General features: G+C 39.4%; 1 protein-coding gene and 1 long non-coding RNA gene across 2 annotated transcripts in view; both read left to right on the top strand.

Annotated features, from left to right (window-relative positions):
* LOC122772569 overlaps positions 1-20,996 on the top strand; it is a 34,986-nt gene extending 13,990 nt beyond the window's left edge. The window contains exon 4 of the long non-coding RNA XR_006360785.1: positions 20,868-20,996. This is a non-coding gene — a long non-coding RNA (uncharacterized LOC122772569). The remainder of the gene's footprint in view (positions 1-20,867) is intronic.
* Positions 439-8,157, top strand: gpr52 (G protein-coupled receptor 52). The gene has a single exon (XM_044030730.1). It carries the CDS (start codon positions 3,028-3,030, stop codon positions 4,147-4,149), a length of 1,122 nt encoding a protein of 373 aa, XP_043886665.1. The 5' UTR covers positions 439-3,027; the 3' UTR covers positions 4,150-8,157.
* Positions 20,997-26,952: the final 5,956 nt, after the last annotated feature.

Below are 26,952 nucleotides of genomic sequence, written 5' to 3'. Positions count from 1 at the left end.
GAGAACTGACATCAGGTTATCACATGTGCTGTGTTTCCGTAAAATGTATTTGAATTAAACAATTGACTCCACCTACCTTAATGTATTGGAAGTTGCCCTGGATGTGTTCAACATCTAATAGTTGGATGGGAATGTTCTACTTATATGAACACACTGTTGTTCAAACTAGAATTAGCAGGTGCCTGGTGTGAATGAGGGTGGGATGCCTGGGAAGCAGTGAAAGGTGAATCAGCCTCCACCTTTGTTTCCAAATGACCCTGCTGTCTTTGTTTTGGAGCAGCATGAATTATTAATAGTGGCCTTCTGGTCGTGTTTTTCATCAGTGTCCACCTCCAACGTGTGAGAGAGCTTCATTGACTGGCCTCCTCTGTAGTAACAGCAGAACTTTTATAGTATTCATTGCCCCTGTTTTTATTTTTAGCGTTCCTCTCGTTTTCCACTAATTCTCTGTTAGACCAAGTAAACCAACACTGGTGCAGAAGAATATCCTGTCTCCATGACAATTAAAGCCATCGCTCTGCATTGAAAGCTACCTTTCATAATCAAATTATGAAAGGTTGCATTGTGCTCAAGATATTGTTTAACCCTCAAAGTTTAATCATATCCTGTATAGAATCTATAAACTGTAAAACCCCCAGTTTTCCTGAGTGCACTGCTCTTGTCTGAAGTAGCCATTGTCCATCTGCCTTTAATCCAACCACATAGTCTAAAAGACTCAGGTGATTCAAAAACCGACTTTCCTCCTGCCCTGACATCATGTTCCCCAGTTTTTCTAACTGTCCTACTGCTTAGCAACGTTGCTTTACCTGGAGCCTGACTGGATTAGAAAGAGAACATATTTACTCTTAAGTAGTAATGTGTTGAAAATTGGTAAGCTGGGGCTGAGCATGAACACTGTCTTCCACAAATGAAGAGGGTATTACTGCCATGAAATATTGTTATTATATATGTACAGTTGTATCCATCTACTGGTTTAGGTAGATGTTTAGGGAAGGGAGGGTGAAAATGGGATATGTTCCAAGTAAGATGCAGGAGGATGGTCAGTATGGGAGGGGGAATTTAGTTAATAGAAAATAGACTTAGAGATAAGTAATATGTAAATAGGAAATGCATCCAAATTTACCTCTGGGAAAGAGCCAGTGTGTGAGACAGAATAATGTGTCAGGGAGCCTCAGGTGCAGCTGGGAGGAGAAGAGGCGGGACAATGAGTGAGAGTCTGAGGGAGGAAGAGAGTGAAAAAGGGAGGGTTTTCAGTGTGTGTGTGTGGAGAGAGAGAGAGGCAGAGGGAGGGAGGAAGGGAAGTGTAAGCCAGTCACAGCATCTCTCCTTCTCACTGCACCAGGGCTGAGGGAGTCTTCGTCCCTTTGCTTCCCTCGCTGCAGATTTTAGCCATTTCCATCAGCGCAGTCATCTTTTTTTTCTTGCTTTTTGCTTGCAGCTTTTGACAGATGCATTGAATTCATCTCCTTTTGTATACCAGGATCCAAGGATTTATTTATGATTAACATTTTGTCCTGTTTAACGGAATCTAAAGGGGACCTTTGCAGAGGACAGTGCTTCAGACTGGGACTCCTGCTGAGACTTCTTCTTTTCTTTATGCTGCCAGAGTGGGTTCCCTTTTTTGTTGCGCACCCTGTGTTTTGTTCATGCTGCGAGACATACTGAGGAGAAAGGCTACTGTATAATCCGTTACCTCTACAAAAAACAAACAAAAAGAGCTCGTACTGGACAGACCTAATGCAACTTACAAAATCTTTGGTTGCATTAGACACTGTCAAAGAAATTGCTGAACCTCTCCCTGCGAATGCCTCAGAATGTCACAGCAATAAGTTTATAGAATAAATGAACGAATTGCCGACTGATCCCCTCATCTCTCTTTGCAAGTGTCTGCCACAGGATTGCTGAGGAGCCAAAGTGAGTGGAGCGCTGAGTTATTCAGCTGGCCTCTCATCATTGCTCTTGGAGAGTCCTCTCATCTGCCTGACATTCAACGCTTTTATCGGCGACAGGGCTTTTATTTGTTTATTGTTTGCAAATTGTATTCCAGAACACTGAGAGGCAAGTTTGCACATTTGGATTTAAACTTTACATCACTTAAATGGCTGAACCCATTCAGACATTTTTTATGTAGTTACCTCATTCTGCCCTGGTACACAATGCATTCAATTAAATGCATTATCCCCCCCAGCACCATGTGTGTTGAGAGAGCTGTGACATTATCTCCTGTGGAGATCCCCTTGTTTTTATAGCCTGTGTCTGTGTTTTGATTCAGACAATAGCTGGGCACTCATGAACTCCAGACACTGACCCGAAGACCACCAAAATAAGGGAAGCCTGCTGTAATATATTAAACATACTAGCACCCATGGCACAGTGAAACTTTGGGTTGTATTGAAGGTTTTATTCACAAAGTTAAATGTAATTATACACCAAGACAGATGCCCAAGAAACTTTTTTCTCCCCTGAAGTGTATCTTTTGAAAAGCAATTTGCTGCATACAGTAACTGCCATGTGATCTATTCCGTTCTTTGCATCTTCTATACTTCATGCTTCCACTCTCCCAATGGCAGCCCTCATTAAACTTGGAAGATGAAACCACTGACTGGCAGGAAAAGCAGCAGGGGAACTTGCCTTTTGGAGAGATACCGGCCACAATGCTACCACTATCCTGGCTTAGGTGTACCAATGGAATACAGTTTTTTGTCCTCTCTACTTCTGATTGTTACCCACCCACTACTTTCACTAACAATGAGTGATTGGAGCAGAAGAACTGAACGGGTTGTCTTCCTCTCCTAGAGCTGGTATTGATTTCCCTCAAGTCGGTGTGCATTTGATTGAGACCCAGCTATGTGAAAGTAAGGCGAGAGAGACTGAATGTACAAGACATGGTATTGAGCTGTGTTAACTGAGAGTGGTTGCAGATGCCCAATAAAGAACGGGAGGGGGCAGACAGTTCTCCAGTTTCAGGCCAGCTGCCTTATGGGTGGCACAACACAAACCTGACCCACCTGGACAGCACCCAGAACAATGAACCAGTCTGAATTGACAACGGACCCGGTGCTCATTGCCAACAGCAGCCATGGAGACTTCTTCCCTGGAAGACCCTCCAACCACTCCTGTCCCCTGGGCTGGGGGCTGAATGAAGGCCTAGAGACTTGTGTCCTGGAGACTGCTGTCATTGTACTTCTGACAGCACTCATCATTGCAGGGAACCTGACAGTGATCTTTGTGTTCCACTGTGCCCCCCTACTACATCATTACACCACCAGCTACTTCATCCAGACCATGGCCTACGCTGATCTGCTGGTGGGTCTTAGTTGCCTGGTGCCCACCCTGTCTCTGCTCCACTACCCAGCAGGTGTCCAGGAGCCCATCACTTGTCAAGTTTTCAGTTATGTTATCTCTGTACTGAAGAGTGTTTCAATGGCGTGCTTGGCCTGTATCAGTGTGGACCGCTATTTGGCCATTACTAAACCACTATCTTACAACCAGTTGGTGACGCCATGCCGGTTGCGAGGCTGCATCACCCTTATATGTGTCTACTCTAGCCTGGTTTTCTTGCCGTCTTTCTTTGGATGGGGCAAGCCAGGATATCATGGGGACATTTTTGAGTGGTGCGCTCACTCGTGGCCGACCTCTGCCCTATTTACAGGCTTTGTAGTGTGCCTGCTCTATGCACCTGCTGCACTTGTGGTGTGTTTTACCTATTACCATATATTTCGCATTTGCCAGCAGCACAACAGGGAGATCAGTGAACGGAGGGCACGTTTCCCAAGCCAGGAGATGGAGGCTGGTGATGGGGGAGGCAGCAGTGGACATCAGGGGGGGCATGGACCAGATCGTCGTTATGCGATGGTGCTCTTCCGCATCACCAGTGTTTTTTACATGCTTTGGCTCCCCTACATAATCTACTTTCTGCTAGAGAGCTCCCATGTGCTGGATAGCCCTGCACTTTCTTTCATTACCACCTGGCTAGCCATTAGCAACAGCTTTTGCAACTGTGTTATCTACAGTCTTTCTAACAGTGTGTTCAGGCTGGGCATGCGTAGGCTCTCGCAAACAATCTGCTCCTTCAGCCACTGTGCAGCGGATGACAGGGATTTTGTGGAGCCTAAACCAAGAAAGAGGGCAAATTCATGCTCCATTTGAAGTAATTCTGCAGGATATTGAACTCCTGGAATCAATGAATGGGAAATGTGAATCTTAACGAGCTTAACAGCGTATTAACTTTTAGTAAAGGTGGAAGGGCCTAACCAAATGGACACTCTCTGTAACAGCCTGTTAGCTCACTGGCACCTGTGACTTTAACTTGGTCACACTAAACCTCAGTTTATTGCATCATAGCATTTCCAAGTTGATGGTTGTAGTGTCTAAACAGAGAGTTGATGGGAGTTTGGCAATGTGTGATGGCTTTCGCTCAGTGTTATGTGACATGACTGAGTGTCAGACCTAATGAGAGGGCAAACATGTAAATTGTAAAAGATTAGCAAAAGTATTTCCTTTGACATTAAATGTGACCTCCTTTTACCGGCCTGTTATATTTTAGTCTTTGTAAATTTGTTTGACCTGCCACTGGATGACTCCTAACTTTTTATGACTGTCATTAGCAGATACAAAATAACTTGCATACTTGAGCTCACAAAACTGTTAAAAGGAGAAAAGAGGGGGGGAAATAGAAAATGTTTGTATTAACCATATAAATGCACAAAGCAATGTGTTAACAGCCATTATGTTGTTGATAAATAACAGGTGTTGTATGGCCTTGACTGTTTTCTATAGAAAAGCAAGCAGTCTTTTCTGCTTTTTGTATTTTGTGTTGTGTTTGTGCACACAATGACAGTCGGTGAGCAGAAGATAGAGCCAAGAAAAATTGACATGATGTACTGTCAGATCTGCAGCCTTTATAGATAGTGATGGATTCGTCAGTATGACAGTTGGGTGAAACTGGATAAAGCTGTTACTCAGACCATCTACAAAATATACCACATAATCTAACAGTGTACAGCCATCTTTAACATTAAATACCAGTATTAAACTTCATAGGCACACTGGAGGGATTTATAAATCTCAACTGTAGTTGTAGTGAACTCATAATATTTTAACACCCTGCAGACTGCACTAGTGTGACCAGTATCAGATTTTCTACAAATGACTTGCTGCTTCTATTGTTTACCAATGTAAATATACTGATTATTGTTAGTTGTGAATTAGGTGGTGCACCCTTCCCAAAACAAATGCACCTTATTTCGTGCATTCAGATTTAGTATGTATTTGAATTAGCCTGGTTTGAGACTAAGGCCTCTGTACGAAGGGCAGCGCATTGAACTCTATACAAAGACGTTAGTGTTGAGGGCAGTGAACTGATGCGCTTAGCAAAAGACCACCCAACACAGTGTTTTTCTCCAAGGATCCCCCAGTATAAAATGGTTTATCAAAGCCCACAACTGGCATGCAATTCCTGATATGGCTGTTTTATGAGTGTTCTGCTAGCAGTTTGATTCACAAGTGCTCATGACAGCCATTTTCAACCAGTAATTGAATATTACATTTGTCTTTCCTGTATGTGGACAGCCATGTGTACTACAATAGGGAACACATAATTGGTCAAATCTAATCAAAACCAAAATACTGTAACTATATTATTATTTATTCAATTGTTTTAATTTGTAATCTTCCCTGTGTCATATACAGGTCAATGATAAGAAGTTTCTTTGCTGACCTAGAGACTAATTTAGGTGCTTTTCATCACTGACACCCTTATTTGTTTTTGTAAAGATGATGATGGTGGGTTTTATTTCCTAGCAGCAGTTTACAGGGGCTCGGGTTAATGTGACCCGATCTGTCTGGAGGTTGCTGTGAGGTTGAAACGTAACTGATCTGAAATTACATGCTTAGTTGTGATAAATGTTTAAGGCTATCACTAGCTTATCTTGTATTGGTTTGTTGAACTACAGGCTGGACAATGTTCTATGTTACTAATTTAGCCAATTTGTCCTTAGCTCGCCAGTTTAATTATTGACATGAAAATTTACTGAGCCTAGTTGGACATCACCCTCAGCATTTGTGGAAGTTGTTATTAGTAACAACTGACAATTGAACAATTGGATTTGTAGCTGGTCTCATGAAATATAATCTCTTGTCATGATGTTTGTATCCATACAAAATAATGAAGGGCAAAGTATGGATGTCCTTTGTGAAAATGTTTCAAGCTTTTTTTTGCTAAAAGAAGTTTATTGTTCTTTTTTTAAGCTTGCAGACTGTTTCCCAATCTGATAGACAACAAGCAGATGAACTGCTTTAGGCTATGATCCTCATTCTTTGCTCCAGCACAGTACTATAGTCATTCCAGTCAGTTTACCTTGTACATTCCCTGATCATTGGATCAATGTCAAATTGTAATTCTTTTAATACGAATACAGCCACGTACTATAGCCAATGATTTCTCTCTTTGCTCACACAGTATTGTTGGTCATGTGTGATTTAGGCCTTGCTTGTTGTGTATTTGTCCATGCTAGAAACCATGTGATCCTCACCCGGTCCCTTGATATTGTAACTGTTGTTTCATTCAATGCTGCTTACCAACATACCCAGTGCGAGTCATTTTAAAGCTGCATTAAGTGATGATCTTTAACACCGAAAAGAAACAGAGCTACAGTACATGGGCATTTCAGAAGAGTCTGTCTGGCCACCTTTGTGAATGTAAGTAAACATTTAAGCCAACAGAACCGGGTTATTCACATACTCTACTTTCTTCACCAGCCACTTGTTTATTATCTCTTTGTAGTTTTGCATGAGATTTTATATAGTCAACATGAAATGGTCACATGCTGTGAGTGGCTGCCCAAGTCATTGTTTTGGTTTTTCTTGGTTCAGACAACTCGGATAACCAAAAGAGTGTGGTCGAAGCAGCTATTACATAAAGCCTGCTGAAACGGGTGTTGATTCTCAGAAAGATTAGCATTTGTCATCCTTTAACATACTGTAATTAGGATTTATTTGATTCAGGGTTTGAATCAAAACATTGCTTCATGCAGCTTTAATGCAGTACAGATTTTTCTGTATATGTGCCTAAAGATGTATTTTGTAGGAAAGTGAACAAAAGTGTTGAAGTAATTTATTTTCCATGGACATGCTGCACTTTTTAAAAACATTTTTCCATCACCATGAAAATATCTTGTGAATATGAACATTGTCATTTAAATTCATTTTCACTGACTGAATAGTTCAGAGGGTTTTCCACTTTGACCAACAACGGGTCAATCATTAATTTACCTCAGTCTTGTGAATTCCCTTTTTTACTCTCATGACCTGTCATATAAGAAGAATTACACTAGGAAAACACACCATATAGCCATGTAAAATATTGCATTTATAGTTATTATTTAAACAGCTTGTGGTTTTGTCCTCCTTTTGAAGTAGAGTGCAGTGAGGCGGTAGCTGCAATTTAAAGGATCTCAATTAGCGCGTTTGGTGACATACAATTATAACAACATATAAATATCAGAGAAGACTAAATTCTATAGTTGCTTACAGTAAAATAGCTCAGTTAATGTAAAAGTTTAAATATTCCATTACAGTGGAGATCACATTGGTCACAAATTGCAAAAAATATTCCGTCTTTAGTTTGGTGTTAATTGTAGCAGGTTTTGTGTGGTACATGTCTTAGCACAGGGTCTCAAAAATGCAAGAACCATTGAATGGATATTTATAAAAAAAAAGAAAAATGTTGTTTATGTGTCTGTACTACACTGACCAAACTGATGTGTTAGAGAATCAAAACTGTTCAACAAAGTTGTCCTACTTTGAAGTGCAATGATAGGGAATTTTATTTCAGAGGGAGTAGTAAAGAGTTTAATTACAGGTCAGTACAGTACATGTGTTTATTTATTAAATTATGTTTATACCTTTACACAATATACTGTATATGAGTATACTCGTGTGTGTATCTGTTTTTGATCTGCTGTACAGCCCAAAAAAAATCTGACAAAGGTATGGCACACCCATTTGTGTTCAATCAACTAGGCTGCTAATGTTTTGATTAGGAAGCAGAGAGTGTTAAATGACACAGTATCTATTTTTTTATTTTGAAATTTGTCAGAGGCTATGGATTTGCTGTTGCTGCCAACCCAATAAAGCTAAAAAATAGTCTACATCCAACTTTTTGTGGTTACGTTTGTGAAATGTGTGTACAGTGTTCTGGTGACAGTAGTCATACACTGGAGCTTTGAAGTGACTGTTACCCTTTAGCCAGCTTTCATTCACAAGCAGTGTAACTCAATTTGTCACCACTGGAGCCTATTTGAGTTCCTACACCTGGGCTAGGAACTTGTTCTGGTGTCCTGAAACAAGGTTGTTTGCCGTTAAGACATTTTTAGTGAATGTGTAGGAATTGAACTGTAGTGAATCTGTAGGAATTAATGAAGAAAAATGCATTTTTCTGTGCATGAATAATGTAAAATCTCATGATGAAAGAAATTAGCTTTAATTTTGGTTTCTATTTAAATAGCTTATAGAACGTTTAAGTCAGAATAAAAGAGAGAGAAACGGTCTGCAGTAACAAGGCCCTGTAGTTTCACAGCCATTTTGTCAGAGTGAAAACCAAAAAGTGTAATTTTCCTAATGATTCAGTTTATGTTGAAATATCTTCCTCCTGAGGGTTGCTCCAGATACCAGCAGTACAAGTATTTAACAAATTGGGAAAAAAAAATAATGATAAACTTGATTTGTAAATTTTGGCCTCTTTAATTTGTGCTTAGCCAGCTGTTGTCCGATCAGTTTGAGAAGTAAAATGCCTTCCTTCCTTCCCCTTACTGCATTTAGGAGCTCATGCACACCATCATGTCCTCTCATGGAGTGAACAGTATCCTAATTATTGAACCTGATCTTTGTTCTTGGTCTTAAATTGGCATTTGTACAACAAATACTACTATTAAGAAGTTATATATAACTTCTAACGTCACTATTTTATTTATCAGCAAATATTACCATACAGTTAGCACGTGAAACTGTCAGCAGAGGAGGGAAGCTCTGAAATCATCATACCAGTTGCTATTTATGCACAGTGTTGTGAAAAATGCTCATTGTCAACGATTAATACACAATCTATCCCTATCTAGTCCCTATCTTTGTGTTGAACCAGCATGTTTGAATTTGATACAAGCAAACACTTTCAGGAGTAGTCTGTATTTAGCCCTGGATCCACTTACAATCATTCAGCCAAATCAAGTGCAGCATGCCGGTCCAGGCCTGCTCAATATTCATAGCAGGCACCATATCAGGAATTCCCTTTTATTTCCACAAATGGCAAAACTCAACTCACTTCCTCTTTCCCTTTCCATCCTGCCACTCCTCCTCCTCTTTCCGTCCTGATTGAGAAAGAACCACCTGACCCTCTTCTGAGGTAGGGAAGTCATAATTGGAGGGGAAGCCAGTTCCTGCCTCAGTGGGAGCTGCAAGGCTCTACCATTTGTGTTAATGGTGGAGCCTTGCAACACCCACTCAAAAGCCTTTGAAGGCATAAGGAGGGCTCACTCGTACACCCACACACCAGCAGCACTCCTTCATACATCTTGCATGGCCTTAGTCTTTGAAAACATGAGCTTGCAGCCTCAAAGCTGACAGGTGTTAACCTAGTTGTCACTGGATGTGTGTTGTTACAGACAGTAATGTGCAGTATTAAACTTAATTTTAAACTTTTATATCACCATTTACACTATTGATATTTTAACCACCCCAGTGACTCTGCAAGTCTGTCCTGCAGTCAAAAAGAGTTGATTAAGTCATGACTAAAACCACCACCAAAAACATAGATAATGTTTATATTAAGATAATCAAGACAGTTTTAGATTATTCTCTCATCTGGAGCCATATGATGAACTCTCATACTCCTGATTATTCATGCAATTAAACATCAGAATGAGAAGAAAAATTACATGTTGATTTTCTAGTGGCTAGTCAGGCTACACTGGGAACATAGTCTGGTCTGATGAATCAGATGTTTCATTGGCACACAGATGGTAGGGTCAGAACTTGCCATCATGACAGGGTCAGAGCATGCATGAACCCATGCCATCCATGCTTAGAAACGGACTTGGTTACAACACATGCAGACTCAACAAATTATATTAAATGTTGTGCATAACTTCTGAATTTTAGCAAATGCCATTTAAACCAGAGTCAAATGAGTTCACCCAGTGATGAATATGAATATATATGTATATATATATATATGTGTATATATGTATATACATATATATGTATATATGTATACATATTTATAAACATATGCTATCAGCTCCACACACCTTTCTGTTTTCTCAGTATAACAGTAGTTAGATCTCATGTTGGCCCATATTATTCCTGCAATGCAAACAGGAAGTGATTTGTTTCGTGTTCAGAAGACAGACAGAAGCAAACAAAAGCATCTGCAAGCAGGTTAGAGTATGGCTGAAAACTCAAAGCACCCAAGAAAATGCTTATGGGGCACTGCAGCATGATTTTCATTGTGCCTGATCTGAATCAGCTGGGTTCAGACAACAACTTTGAAATGTTTGGGTTGAATGAGGTCTCACTGGAGCCTAACTTCCATAACAACGTTGGAATGCAAGTGCTTTCCCCAATATGCAATATAAGGTATATGCACTAAACTACTATAAAACAAATGACTGCCATCTTTTTCTGAATTTAGTTTTGTATGTATTTCCTTCATTTTAAAAAGAAGTAAAATAAGGCTTTGCCTAAAGCTCTACTCCAAGTAAGGGCTTTGTCACTTGTGTGACTAGAGTTTTGTCATGTCACGTCTTTCACCGACCACTGTGCTTGTCACCAATTCCACTGAAAGCAAATTAGTGTTTTTGCCTTTTTGCTCTCTGTCTAATGCTGTGTCTGCAGTTCCAACTCTACAAATTGAAATGCAAAACCAGCCAGACCATTAAAATGCCACAGCGGCGATACAGAGTCAGATGAATTTGCAATCTGCCAAGTGGGCCAGCTGTTGTACCCCCCCGCACTCACAAACCTCCAGGGAACACTCCAGAAACTTCCTCGCCAGCAGCCAAGGACAAAGGCCTCAGGGGGAGCTGGTTTTTAATTACTGAGCTTCCGTCCTCTGAATATCACACCAATAGATTACCGCACAGTGTCCCACTGAAATGAAGCGATATTAGGAGTTTATGATCGAGCCAGGTGTGGTGTTATGAGTAGAGGATTAACATACTTTAAGGATTAGCATTTGTTGGGATCTTAAGAAAATATGTTTTAAAAAATCTTGGTCATCACTACTCATAAAACTGAGGTATTCAGTGATGCTGATAGGTTTTATTGAGTTTCAGGACCCACAGGTGGTGATTTGTATGGGTCCCTGGGAAATTCAATGGTTCCCCGTTAAAATTGTTATTTCTTTGTAGTGTTAAACATCTGTTTGATGCTGATATAGTATGGATATAATAAATAGATAAATTCACGTATAGTGTTTTGTCTTGGATTTTTCTTTGGCAGTGGGGCAGGAGTGAAAAATATGTCTTTAATTATAACATTGTGTTCATAACATACAATAAGTCAAGCTAGCAAACACAAATGTTAGAGATCAGTGGCAAAGGTTGAAATACTAGAGCAGTTTGTTCAAATAATAAAAAATATCTATTTTTATTTCAGCCCCAAAATCTCATAGCTCATGTGAATAAATGAGTTTACCTACAAGCAATTAAAATAAACTGTACTGTTGCTCATAGTACCTCAGTACCTCAGTCAGCACAGTGGAACCATTATTTTTTAAGGAAGTCAGAAGGTGCCTCAGTGGAAATTGATGGCAGACCTTTAAATTGCCTGAAAAGCATTTTATTTTAACCTTCACAAGGAAAGATTTGCAGAGTGCACATTTCCTCTCATAGCACCCGTCTTCATAGCAATGCAGTTTTGCTGGTCAACAAAGGGAGACCTAATGTATTGGGCAGTTTTACTTCAACTCGGCAGCGACACTATAGCAGGAGGTGTGTATAAGCTTTGATCAGAGACTCCTATTCATCACATTATTCCTTTCTTCTTTGTCTTTAGGTATATGTTGTCATGTTTGTGATCAAAAGGCAGTCAGTTGTCATGTTTAATACTGACCCTCTTAATCTATCCAACTGATGAAGAGGCTCTCTAATATTCTGGCTGTCAGTCATTTAATAATGCATGTCTCTCTTCCTCGCTCCTTGTGTCACACATCTTTTCATATCTTGCCTATTATCTATATTCTCATAGAATCTTCTGAAGCTTTGTTTCAGCACCTCAGTGTTAACTGAACCCCTGCTTTTTTATGTCTTATTGATGTCCATAGCAAAACAATCAATGTGGCTTCTTGTAGAATCTCACCTGGAGGAGCTCCAGGGTGCAGATCTGTAACAGACGTGCTCTTCAACACACCCTGCTGTTGGTTCATCGGGGCCTCTTTTCTCCAGCATGGCTCATAAATACACCACCCCTCACTCATGTTGATGCCAGGCTCAGATGGTACATTGCTCGCTTCTGTTTTCTTGTTTCTGAGACATTGACAATGAAGTGCTTTGAATTTGCTCAGTTGATCCATCACTGAGAAACTCCTCTGAGCCCATTGACTGGGAAACAGATCAATAACTACTTTTGACAGTGTATGGAGATGAGTAACACATAAACAGCATTGTATTGATTTCTTTCATGAGCTTTGTGATTGTTATTGTGTCTTACAGTAAAACCTGCTGTGAAATCTGCGGCTGGGAGCTGTTAATCCACTCTATGAAAATGTCATTACCTTTTAATGTTGTCATGACACGATGCTGTTTGCTTTTTTTTTTTTTTCTCCCAATCCTGACAACATATATAGGAAAGAAATCTTATAAATTTCAACTGAATAAAAAATGACTCTCTCTCACACACTTCCCCCATTGTTGAGAACATTCTAGATAAATAATTTCAGCTGGTTCCAAACCTTTTTAATTAAGGGCCATGTGTGGTTGTCCAGAGTTATTCTTGATTTCTGAGTTATTATTCATATTGACAATGCTGAGATGCTGTAGTAGGAAAATTCGCTGCCATGCTTATTCCCACTTGCACTGTGTACTTAGAATATAATAGGATTAGACATTATGTTTACTGTGGTGTAGTCATTTGGTATCTCCATAATACATTTTTATTTTCTTTATTTTTAACTGAGTTGTTTTATCCATAGATCTCTGTTTCACTACAAGTGACCATTGCTGAAGTAGTTACAAAAGTGATGTTTGTGCCATCCAGCAGTGATCCCTCTGAAAGTTTTGTACATACGGTTTGACTTTGCACCCAGCAGTGTGTCTTCTGCTAGTGTTAAACCAGTGGTTGGCTGAGCCATCACCTCAGGACTAAGTGCACTCTGTGCCTTCAGCTGCCTGAACCTGGCATAATTCGTTCTTGTCTTAATGGTTTAGCAAATCCTGGCTGCCTCTGTGTCGAGGGGTTCACCGGCCAGCAGCCTTGGGCCCCAACCACACCCTGGAGTTACAGTTAACAGTCAGCAGAGAAGAGTAACTGAATAGCTCGCCGCTTTTGCCAGAATGGAGCTGCTCTCAAGATTCTACATTTTTATTTTCACTTTTAAAACATGTATCTATCACTTAAATCTAGAGAGAGTGAGAATGTCAAAGCAGGTAGGTGGTTCATTATGCTGCTCAAGGGCATTTTGACAGGATTCATTGCTGTTGATGGACAGACTGACTCATGCTTCTAAAGCAAAATACGCCAACATATTGACCTTGTGCTGAGAAGCACTCAGAGGCGTTGGTATAATTTTTCTGAATCTTTCTGAATTTACATGCAGAAAACTCTCTTTTAAACACATATTTACTCTTAACCTGTGTTTAGAGGTGACCGGTCGTCTACCTCTAGTTATGAGCTACCATCATCTACCAGATTCATCCAAGTGTTTAAAAAGAGTTTTTGTGTGCATGTACCCCATTGTGAGTATTTTTAACTGCACTGCCTGTACACTGATTGTTTCCCTTGCATGACAGAAATTTTAAAACAGGTCAGTATTGCACATTATTTTCTTCTGTTTGGTGCCTTGGAAGTAAAATGGTCTGCTCAAGACTGTGACAGACTTGCTGAGTCCTGATACTGTACCACACTGTAGTTGTAGATCCATTTTAGTTAGAGCGCGATATTCTTTCACTGGAAAAACCTGACCTGTCCACCTGATACTCTGGAGTCTAGTGTTGGGACAGTATGACTAGACTTAAGCAAGGTCACTGGTCATCAATGTCAGCTTGCCTCTGGTGAGTGACCAGTGGTCCCAAAGCTCTCTGGGTTTTATCTTTCTTCCCTATGGAGACAGCTAACAAAGCCTAATAGCCTGGAAGGCAAACACCAAGTGGACAGAGGAGTGAAACTGTTAGCTGCAGGAACACACTTGACATGGAACAACTCCAGTGTCAGCTCAGCTGTACCCACTCCTGAAGGAATAGTTTTTATCATAAAATGACAGGTGTTCGCTTGTGTTGCCTTCCAGCCCAATATAAATGAAGGCACAGTTCCCAAGGCAGAGATTAACATTTAAAATATCCCCTATTAAACATCTGCCCTTTTACTACTTTCCCTGACCAGAATTGCAGCCAAAGCAGTTTAGTTTCAGCCATTGAAGTCTGTTCCCTCTTATATGTCGTGGCTTGAACTGTAAACAGCTTGGACATTTTTATACAATTAAATGTCTGCTTTGAGCAATTCATGCATCTTTTCAGAATTGTATGTATTTATGTTTGCCTGTGTGTGGCCAGTCTTCTCTTCATAGTCCATCTGTTTAGTGCTGCAATGGTCAGTATATATGTTTTTATCATCAAATAAGGTAGTCCCCACTAATCAATAATTTGTGTATTGACTAATACATATTTACACTGACAATATACATTTTTCAACTTGACAAAATAATGAAATATTGAAATATTAGACTGCCCCCCCATTACTTTAAAATCCTCATTAATTTTGCATTTATACAAATAAGAACATGCTCATCAAACCATATATGGAAACACAACAGGCCGATTCCTACATTACTGATTGGTTTGTTGCGTCTCCAGACTGTTCCCCTGCAGCAGAAAAACCTCTTGACTTCTGTAAATTAAATACTATTGAATGTAGATGGGCGCGGAGGTGGCGTGCAGGTTTGGACAAGTTGGACACATCAGCAGATTTTATTTTTAGCTGCACGTGTTAAGTAGGTTACCTGTTGGAAAGGTCTGAGTAATGGACCGTCTACCCAACAAGCCCCCAGGCTACAATTAGAGGAAGCCTCTCATTCCCCTCTGTGTACACATCTTTCTGCCCTCTCTTTATCTCTCTCTTTTTTAACTTCTGTCTCAATCTGTCTCTCTCTCTCCGTCTGTTATCTGTAATAATCTCCCTCTGTCTCTCTCTCTCCCATCCTTACCTTTTCCTCCCCCACTCTTTCTTTCATTGCTTCCATCTCCTTTCCCGTTGTGTTTACTGCCCTCAGTCAGTTAGTTTAAAAGCCACCAGGGGATAAATCTGACAGGTACACTCAAGAATACACACCCACACACACACACACATAGATGTTTGTACAGCGATTCTTCTTAGGACATTGCATTAAGCTAATTTAACTACTATTCAAATCTTCGTCCAAAAATTAACCAGATCCACAGAAATGAGAATCTGCCTTGCTAGGACCAGATTTTGGTCTCTATGAGGACTATGGGTTCTAACAAGGTCAGTGTTTGTGCCAGAATACGTCCTGAAGAGGCAACAAATACAAGTATACTCACTGTCTCTGTATAGTGTTGCTATAATCTCCTATAATATAGATATAATCTATATTCAATGTCACAATGTACTGAGTCTGTATTGATGTATATCATTTCTGCACAGATGAGTGTGTTTATGGGCCAGTATTTTTATTGTGTAATATTCTATACTTTCATCCGACAGATTAGTGTTCTGACTGAATAAAAGGTGAGATATGCTTAGTTCCACTAGACCACTTTCTGCACTTGGCATTGTACATTTGTGTGCATGCACTGTATGTATATACAGACTATGGTTGATGCTGTCATAAATATGTGTATATTGCCCCATTTTACACACGTCTAACGGGGCTCTCTTGTGTCGTCATTCCACAGGAGAAGCTAACAGATGTGCTGGCTTTATGATCGTCAGTTTAGTTGGTTGTGTATCTGTCCGATGGGGCCTCTCCTCTTTGAGCCGGACGTGTCCAAGGGAGCTGTTGCATTGTTCTCTTCTTCTTTGGTAGGAATGCGTCTATTTCCCTGCGTCTAGACTTGTACCGCCACCCGATGGTGAAGTTGGATACTACAGGACCCTGATGTGCGAGTATACCAGGGTCTGCGATATGTGACGTGCACTTCAACATGTGTTGCATTTGCGTGGAAGTATACCAGGGCCTTAAGTCAACACACTTTTTTAGTACAGTTGGAATAAAAAAGAGTGTGGAATACTTTTACTTTAGATAAGATGCCACCTCCCTGATGCAGCCACACATCCTGTCTCTCTCCCCCCCACTCCCCCTCTTCCTGAAAGTGGAAACACACATGTTCAGCCTCCTAAATCCATCTGTCTGTTTCCATTCATTTACCTATGGTGGCAGTGGAAAAATGTTCAAGATGAAAATCTTTTGGATGATGCAGGTGGTGCTCGCAATGTTCAGCTTACTGCTTCAGGCTTTCAGTGACAAACATCCATCTCCTACTTGAGCTTACAATGAAGAGATGATGAACTAAGCTGTTTCACAGTGTGGGGGCTCTCTGACGAACTCATGGCAGTAAGGGCAGGCACTGTTGAGTTTGCCACATCAAGCTCAAAGAGACTGTTAGAAAAGTATATATCCATATGATTCACAAGGAAGAGACCCATTAATGCTGTTGTTCTCCTTGCAGGCATTACTAGCTTTGTCTTGATTAGTTAAACTATATTTTAAGTGCACAAACAAGTAGCACAAACCTTTATAGCCAGTTTTAGAGCTGTGCCACTGACCTAGAGCCTGGAAGGTGCATAGTTAGTCTGGGATTTGTGTTTTTAGTAAAGGTTTACTGGAGCGCTGTGAGAGAGAGAACTGATGTTGCTGATGAGGCTGCAGTTTCTCCTGAGCACCTCAGCCTCCTGCTAAGATCAAAGACCTGTCGAGCTTCAACACATACACACATGCACACAGAACAAGAGAGAACACACACAACCCAGTGCAACAACTTACTAATTTTATGTTTGCCTAAAAATAAATTAGAAATACCATTAACTATTCTCACTATTCTATGGTGTGTGTGCACTGTATTCATTCTTGTCCTTTCAGAACTCTTGTAAGATTTTTGTTAAACAGGAAGAGAATAATATTTTGGTGCATGAAATATGACTCATCACACAGAACAAAAACAACCTGGTCGTGTTAGCCTGCATACTGAGACCAAGGAGCTTAAATATATTTTTATGTTTGCTTTAAAAATAATAATAAAAAAAAAAACAAGGCAAATATTTAGGGCACAGTAGAGGTAGAACAAGGGAAGAAACAGAAACGGAAGGGGATGGAGAGGAGGGAATTAAAAATAGCATATAGAGGGCTACATTACTGAACAAAATGGAGAAAATAGAAAAAGGCATTGTTCAGTAAAAGATGAATTGGAAAGAGGGGAGATCATGGAAATAGAAAGGGGAGGAGATGATTGAGAAGAAGAATAAATTAGTTGGGAGAATGAAATATGCAGAGCGAAAATTAAGAGAAGCTATAGAAATGCTTTTAGACAAGAAAGAAGAAAGGATTAAGAAGAAGAGGGGACAGACTACTATTAATTTAACAATTTTTGCTGGGTTTTTTGAGTAATGTGGTTGTTAATTATTAGAGGCATGCATGGTTTATTAAATCAAAGTGTTTACAACTTCCATTGTCAACCGGATTCTGAGTGGTCTGTGCTGATGTTGCCATGGTAATTATCGTCACACTAATTTGTTTTTAATTGATGAAGCAGCTCATAAAAAGTAATACATTAATCATGAGTCCATAATTATTTCAAAAGCAAAGTTTTGACTTGTTAAATAATGAATAAAAGAAATGCTGTGGCTTTTTGCTGCTTTCTCTGCAAAACATCTGCTCACCCCACTCAAAATGTTATTCCAAACTTCAGTCTTTAGTACTGGATTTAATGTAAGCAATGCTAGAATTGATAATTACAAGTACACATGCTTTATGTTCACAAGAGAATTATTAAAACGTCAAAGACCGCAATGGTCAAATATTTTTGGTCTAACCGGTTTAAAATCCAGATATTTAGCTTATGGTTGCAAGTAAACAAACACACAAACAGTAAAACAGCAATTTTCACAAATAAGCTGTCGGACAATTTAGCCTAAAAAGTTACTTATACAATTAATCAGTCAGAAAATGAATTGCTGGTTATTTTCTGGTGATTAACTGTGTATGCATATGTACGTTGACACAGACACTGACTTAATGGAAATATACTGCTATCCTGTATGAATAATTGTAGCCAATTTAACCCTATGTTTAATCTTCCATCAAATTGGAAAAAAAAATGACCCAATTTGAAATGTATCCAGCCATTTATGTCACATTTTGGACACATGAAAGTAGAATTCCGTCAACATGGCCCTCATTCCTGAAGAGTGGCATCTTTTTTTTTTCATTGTAAAACTGTTAGTTCCATTTCCAACACATAATACGCAGAAGCACACAACACCTCCACACTACAAATCTCATTAAAGCATTACACACTGTTATGCCAGCAGCTTCTATCAATCTTGTGTGTGTGTGTGTGTGTGTGTGTGTGTGTGTGTGTGTGTGTGTGTGTGTGTGTGTGTGTGCGTGTGTGTGTGTGTGTGTGTGTGTGTGTGTGGCGTGTGTGCGCGGTGTGCATGTATGTGCATGTGTCATATGAACCAAGCTACATTTATTTACTTACCCATTGTCAACTTAGAATAACGTTAAGACATTTACAGCAAAAGAACATGCAGGTTACACCGATGACCATGTAACATTAATGAACTAACAACAAATGCACTGTTTTTGTTTTCAAGTTAGATTAGGATTGTTTTAGATTAATCTAATCTAATTGCAGAAACTGAAAATCCCCCAAACCCCACGGGATGTTTTCAGATTTCTTGTCCAAACTGAGAGAATCTTGTACCAGACTTTTTTTTGTTAATAAGAAGTAGTATTGCCAGAAAAATTACTAAGAGTGCAAACATCCACCAGGGTTGCTCACACTCCCCCATATCTCACATTTGAAAAATATGGATGCATAAATGGATCGCCACCAAAATCTAATAATTTCCTCCGTAGGCCGTAAGTCCATCCTTTACTTCTTGAGTATGGCTGCTCACAGACAGACAAACAGTAGGATGCTGCCAAGAACATGACCTGCTTTGGCAGAGGAAAATATTGTTGCAGATTAATTCAATTTTAGCACTATAAACGCCAAGAAACTACTGAAAGCCAAGCTATGGCGTTAAAGTAAATTTAAAGTCATGCAAAGATATGAAGTTAAAGATGTTTGAGCTTTGACTTTGCATTTATGTTTCCACCAAATTTTACAAAGGTTATTAAAAACATTAAAAACATTAGTTACATATCACACTGAAACATGTTTTGTTTCCTGTTTGTTATTTCTCACGTGCACACTGACCATTAAGACATTCCTTCCAGTGGGAGTCCATAGTCACACCCAGACAAGCCAGTGATTTGCTTTTTTCTCTGCAGACACATCTGGCGAGTAAAAAGGAAACCAAAGTGTGTTTTTTCCACCTGCCATGCTTAACATGACCATCCAAAAGATGCTTTTGTTAACATTATGTATACATGTGTACATGGCGCCCACCAAGGAGCAGATGTCTTACACTGTTGGTTCCATTTTAAGCAAATTGCTCTGCGGAGCTACCCCGGGCCACAGTCGTTAGATGTCATTACTAGATAGCCATCGCTCCTTGAAAACTAAAACAAGCACGTTGGTTGACACGCTTTACGTCGCTCTGCATATGTCATCTGGATCATTGGTCAATCCAGTTGCCTACAGTGGCATTTTAATCTTTGCCCATTGGTCATGCCTCTTGGAAGTGGGAGGTGACCAGACCCTTTGTGGACACTCAATCTCAAATGAAATTGAGATGCAGTCTGGCGTTTGCAACGCTATCTTAGTAGTCATTACTTTATTAACCTCCTGCTCTTTCATTATATGAGCATGATAATCCTGCCGTTTCTTTTTTTTCTCTCTGACACACTTTTACTTAAATACCCACCTCATCTCTCTATTGTCAAGGAATGAGGAGAGGGGAAAAAACTGCAAGATGACATTCCTCACTCTCTCTTTCTCCTGTGCACACAGTCTTGCTCTTTGTCTCTGATCCACACAAACACACATCAAGGTCAGTCAGGCTCAGGGTTGGTTTATCTGCGGCTTGCAGTGAGTTGTTGGGAAACGCTGTGCTGCCAGTCTTTTCCTCGGCACTGTTTACAGTACGCGAGCGTGTGTGTGTGCGCGCACTAGCGTGCGACTTGTTGTTTGTGTGAGAATAGAAAGCGAGAGGGGTAATGGTAAATTGCCTGTGTATATATGTGTGTTTTCTGTTTGAGAAGGAAAACAAGTAACCACATTTTTATGTGTGTATTTATATGTACACTGCACTGGTTCAGGATTAGATGGCACAGACCGTGACTGAGGCCTGGGGAGTGCTGCTGCAGCAGGAATGTGACAAATTTTAACACACACACACACACACACACACACACACTGTATCTCAGTAATGCAAGTAGAAACAATGTACCGGAATAAGAAGACACCAAAAATCAATTAATGTACTGAAGTTTGTCACGTTTTTATATTTAGTGTAATCTATGTGTTTCACAGGACTCAGCCCAGGAAGGAGTCATCACACGGGACATCCACCGCACTTTCCCTGCACATGACTACTTCAAGGATTCTGATGGAGATGGACAGGATTCACTGTATAAGATCTGCAAGGTTAGTCTGGGATTGATGGAGTGAGTTGCCAGATACTTGCAGTTTGATCAAATCAGCACCGGATTATGTTACTACTCTTTCTGATTGACATTCATACATGGGAAGCTAATCATGAAATGTGGTCTAAACATTTTATAATTTGTGCATATTCCCATGAAGCCGGCCATTAGAGTTTTTTTCCTCTCCGTTGTCTGGCAAGGCTCTGTAGGAATTAGCTTGGCATTTCATGTTGGCTCTACACGATATATGATTGACAGTGCCTGACTCAGACATCACCATGAACCCTTCCAACTCAATATACAGGATGTATGCACAGCCATTACAGGACAGTCATTAGTGTTTTCTTCCAATTTTCTAAGTGGAAAACAGTTTTGCATTCACAGTATGTAAATGACGAATTTTATCAGGTCAGAGCCAAGACGTTGACCATTTGTTTGCAATGAAAGATTCAGTCGTACAGCTGATATTTAAACCTGGATCCTTTTAGAGAGACGGAACAAAATTTATCATTCAAATGCTTCTGAATAATTCAGTAAAAAAAATGTTGTTATCATGCTTCAAATTTGATACTAAGGAGAGGCTAAAATGTTGTTAAATTGTAGCTAAGATATAATTTGCATAGGAAAATGAAAGACTGTAAAATATGTAAAAAATTCTATTGTCCTTTTTCCAATTGTATAACATTGTTAATATACAGCATTTTACGCTGTACAGTTGGTTTTCATAGGTTGTCAGTAGCGGTGGCAGCCAAATATGAAATACTATAAGCTTATATATTATTCACACAATTAAAAGGCATTGTACATAAATATACTCTCATTAAATATATTATACATCTATGAGTAAAGGTGAGAGCTATGTTCAATTAGCAATACATCTGCGTCATAGAACAAAACAAAGCAGTAATCAGTTAATAAAAATAAAATGGTATCAAAATTCACCATAAAAATAGACAAAATTTGACCATGAAAGTTAGTTTAAAATGTGCTTTTTGAGACAAGTTTTGAAGGAGGAGATAGATTTAGTGTTTGAGTGTTATGTGGTAGAAAACTCTAGGGGCAAGGGGGCAAATGTCAGTGCGACTGAAGCCTCTGCACGCCATGGTAGTTAAGCGAGCAGATGGTGTGGTGAGTTGCTGATGAACAGGAGTAATATATTCTGTGTAAGGAGTGCCTATAATGATACAAGCAGCTGCAATTTGAACCATTTGAAGCAAATGTAGGGAATTAAGAGTGAGACCAAAGAAATCGGGTTCAGGGATACTTGGAGGTTGTCCACGGGAAAATTAGTCCATGTGAATCCGCTTAAGTTTTTTTTTATTATTATTGTATTAGCATTTTATCCACATGGAAACAGCCTTTTGGGAGCCCTCAAACTGTAGTTTATGAAAACGGGTCCCAGAGTGGGAAAATCGCAAAATTCCATTCTTCCATTCGGGAAAACGCTGACGAGCAAAATGATCTCCTAAACATTAAATCCTAGAGATACTGGATATATTATTTACCATCTTAGGCCCCAGAAGACATAAATAAAAACGTGTTTGAGAATGATAATCTCAAATGCCACCATGGTGTATTCAAAACATAGAAACCTTTTCATACAGTGGTGAATAGCCTATCAGACTGACCATTTGTAACTTGGCTATAATCTTGGTAACAACATAAAATAAGCAGCATTGCCTCCTTGGCATTAAATGTAATAAGTAAAAATAAGTTTTCCTGGCTTGTCTTGAGGTAATTATCTGTGATGATACATGGTGCATTTTATTCAGACAAAAGCCAAGATCAGCAGTAATGCGTTAAATGTATTAAAGTGAGTCCTTATATCTATCACTAAACTCAACTAAGACTGAGCCCGACACATTTTCCTACAACTTTACAACAAACAGAGTTTATTTAATGTGGTGAAATTGGCATATATGACATTTTAAAGTAAACAAATGGGATATTCATATAGTCGTCCTGTATGTTTAACAACCAAACTGCTCATTTTTAACTCTTATACATGTGACCTTATTAGTCATTATTAATTTAATTTATCAAAGGTCATTCTTAGCATAAAATTCTAACTGTAAAGACAGATTAAAAGATTGTGGAATTAAAATGACATAGCAACACAAATGTGCTCATCTTCGTTAAATAAACCAAACCCCTGACAACATAGTAAAAAGACTATACTCCACAATAATCACTCACATATTCAGAAAGACATCAGTTATCTTTGACAGATTTGTGTCACACAACTGGATATTTATATTTCTGTTACTTTGTGTGCACGTCATGACCATTACTCTTTTCTTTCTAAGGTGAACAGTTGAGAGATTATAAGTTTCTTAAAATGCAAACAATACAATAACATTTGAATTATTTAGATGCTTGAAGTTTGCATGAAGCAGTTGTGTAATAAACTGACATGTACACACAAAGCAAAATGTGATGATAAGAGTATAAGGAAGCTATACATTCAACAGAAATATGCTAGTATAGATTTTCATTAGTTGTACATACAGTAATGCAGTAGCACTGTTGCTCCTTTTGTGTTTTACCGGTGCTGCAGAGGTAGAGTCTGGCCAGTCAGCGCTCAGGGAAAACCTGTCAGGAAGGGTTAGCATCCTGTCTAGACCCAACTAGGTCAGTGGCGAGCCAGCCTTCATTTGTATGCAAATCCATGTAGATTTGCTGCTGATAAGGTTGGTTGGATCTTGAGGCACAAGTGGGTTACAGATACAGGGATCCGGGACAAAGTTTATATTCATCTTCACATCCTACTCACCCATAAGCCTGGAGTCTTATTTTCTAACCTTTACTCTCCAGGGAAGGTCACCTGAGCGCCGTGTACCTTTTCAATGATAATATGCTTTGCTCTATTAATGTTCGCTCTTCCAAATGATCTGCAATGCCTCGTACTGCATCTACTGGTGGTCACTTGGAAGGTCTGCTGCAGCAGTCAGGGGTTAAGTGCTTTTCTCGTGGGGACACTACATACACACAGCCAGTGTTTTCTGGACGAGGAGAATTTAATTCTTCCAGCTGGTGTGGGCATTCAAAACCTCTAACTCTTAGATAAATTGAAGAGATGAAGAGAATCGACCCTGTATATCCATGGAAACTGAACTTAAAGCATGGGGAAAAAACAAACACAGTAATGCATTATTATGCCTCATCAATCAAGCTAATGTTGTGTATCCCTGTGCACACTGAGTATTTCCATGTACATGTTATTCAGGATGCTAGTTTACAAACCTAGTGACCTGATAGACTGAAAGCGTAGCTTTGCTGAATCCCATGCTGTTGTGTTATTTGACCTATAAAAGCTGTTTCTACTACACTGAACAGAAAACTCTATATAACTATAAATATAGATCGAAATTATACTCACACATAAACAAAAACACTTTTTCCCACCGGTATTCATCCACAAACCAAAATGATTAACTTTTAATGATTTTAATGATTAAATAATTTGGAAATGTTGTTTTAATTATGAAAAAAGCTTCAAACCAATTCATCAATTATCTAAATAGTTGTCGATTAATTTAGTAATCGATTAATAATCGATTATTTGTTTCAGCCCTAACTTCATATATTACTTATTTTAAGGACTATTTAACTGCACAGATGTCCACTGATGTTCATTTACTCTGTCAAAGTCATGACCTCTCATGCAGAGTAGAGTAGTAGTAGAAATGTTTATCGAAATCGCAATACAACCTACTGTGATCGCAGGAGTGGCAATATTTCTTAAAGCCAAAATGTGTGTTTTTTTAGATAAAATTTTGTCCTAACCATGTTCCACAGACTGAAGACAACAACTCTGTTTCTCACAGATCTGCAGAAATATCACACACTAATCATTTTGCATCATTTATTCAAATTAAAATGAGGACTGTTGTAATGTAATGTAAAAATTGCCATTCCCTCTGATATCGCAAAATCACATCGCAATTTCAGTCAAAAATGTTCGCAGTTAGATATTTATTATTCAAAATTGTTCTGCCCTACAATAGTGATGCCAGTTTTTCTCCCTCAGGAGCAGAACATGAAAGATGTGATTACACTTTGCTGCTCTCCAGCAAGGTTGACCTATGACCTGTACGTATTCATTCAGTGTACTCCAATTGAATGACACTTTACAGCTCTTTATATGGATTTTCATTGTGTTGAAATAATACTTATCAGAAGAGGAATAACTAAAGAGAGCATGTAGGGTTCTAGGGTCGATAATCTACAACCATCAGAACATACACTATGGCTTTTTAAACCGTATACCATATCTATTTTACAACTGCCTATAAATGACATTTATTGCTTTTTAGAAACTAGACATGTAGATAGACATGTTAGAGTCCGTCCCTCTGAGCCTATTATCTGCTCAAGCTAACAAATTTAGATTTCACCCACCAGGACCTCCCTCATCCATCTGTCAGCATACACTTCTCCCACCCGAGTTGGGGAAGTGTGAATGCTACACTCAATCAAGCATGTCGGCTTGTAGATTACACTCCAGACAGCTCCACAAGACTTCGCCATTACCTCCACATCAAATCCCAAATTAGCTCAACAGATCAGCAGTGGAACTGTGGATGTCCATACTCATTTTTCAAGCATGGAAAAAGGGGCAATAATCTTTGAATCCAATGTAACCAGGTTTGACTGCTTGTATCGAAAGGTGATAAGTGTAACAATAGCGGTTGATGTTTGTGTTGGGTGATGTTCAGTCGCATGGCGTTGACGCTTCACTCACACCCGGCAGCTGCTGTCTGTTCTCTTGTTTCCACTAATCATGTAATAGAAGTGTTTGTGGGTTACTATACCTGATTATTATGAGATGTTTTAGTGTAAAACAAGTTTCTCCTGATGGGATAGCTTTCTAATCTCTAACAGAAAGTGCTGAACAAAGCCAGTGTGTCATACCAAACAAAGAAGAGTTACTGTCAGTCTGTTAGTCACATTCCTGCAGCTCATCGGTGTCTGGATGACAGGGTGGGATAAATAAAATATTGCTATAGCATTCTGTAGAAGTTAAAGCTGATGTCAGTGAAATCCTGTAGTTCAAGAATGTGTTAAAATATCACTATATTCTATCCACTGTCACTAAGAGTATCAATGAAGTGTTTCCTCAGTGGTGTGGGTCTTGTGAGCCGTCTTCATATGTCTTGATGTTGTCTGGAGAATCTACATGTGACAACGCAAATTACCTTTTAGACATTCTCTGGAATGTCTCCTGTCAAATCTCCTGTCTTTTTGCGCTCATGTAAGTTTGTAGCAGGAGAAGCTCTGGATATTTAACTGTGAGCCACTTGCACAGTGTCTGGGGTCTTACCACTGAGTCTAAGTTAGCCCGAACTTCACAAAGAGGTGGTCCTTTCTACTCGTAAGATTAGGCTGTTGGCTGGTGAATAAATGTCTGCAAATTATTTTTTTTATGAGGTGAAATAGGGAGGAGGGAATGGAATGTTATGAAAAATTGGCCAGTAGTTCTTAACGTGCCTAAAATGATCAATGTATAGTTGTCATATTGTTAATGTGGGCCATGTATTGCTATTGCATATTTTATCACAAGTTACCCTGAGATTCTCAGCTTTAGTCTGAATAACTTCGAAGGGAACACGTGAACATGGTTGCTTCATAACCAGAGAGAACAACTGATTCTAATAATAGTATTTGTCAAAACAGGTTGTGTAATATCCTTTTCTTCTTCATCCCTGACTTGCAGTAGCATGAAAGCTTTCATCTCCCTGTCACGCAGAACATGTCATTGTAGCAGCAAAAATAGTTCTTTTCATGTTGGTTCACAGGGGTTGGGCTTGTGGCTGTCGCTAAAAATTGGTGGTCCTGGGTCTGTGGGGCTGCCGGATGCGCCATACATATGGGTCCTGATGGACCTGCTGCTGAGAGTCGACCAGACTTCTCATGCAGTGCAAATCTATCTTACACCAAAAGACATCCAGTCAATGATGACTGCATGTTTA

This window comes from Solea senegalensis, linkage group LG7 (assembly GCF_019176455.1).
Source record: "Solea senegalensis isolate Sse05_10M linkage group LG7, IFAPA_SoseM_1, whole genome shotgun sequence".
Taxonomy (NCBI): Eukaryota; Metazoa; Chordata; class Actinopteri; order Pleuronectiformes; family Soleidae; genus Solea; species Solea senegalensis.
Note: the sequence above shows the minus strand (reverse complement) of the source record. Positions and strands in the feature narration are given on the sequence as shown.

Coding starts and splice junctions, on each gene's coding strand:
- gpr52 (XM_044030730.1), top strand. CDS start 3,028: ATGAACCAGTCTGAATTGACAACGGACCCGGTGCTCATTGCCAACAGC.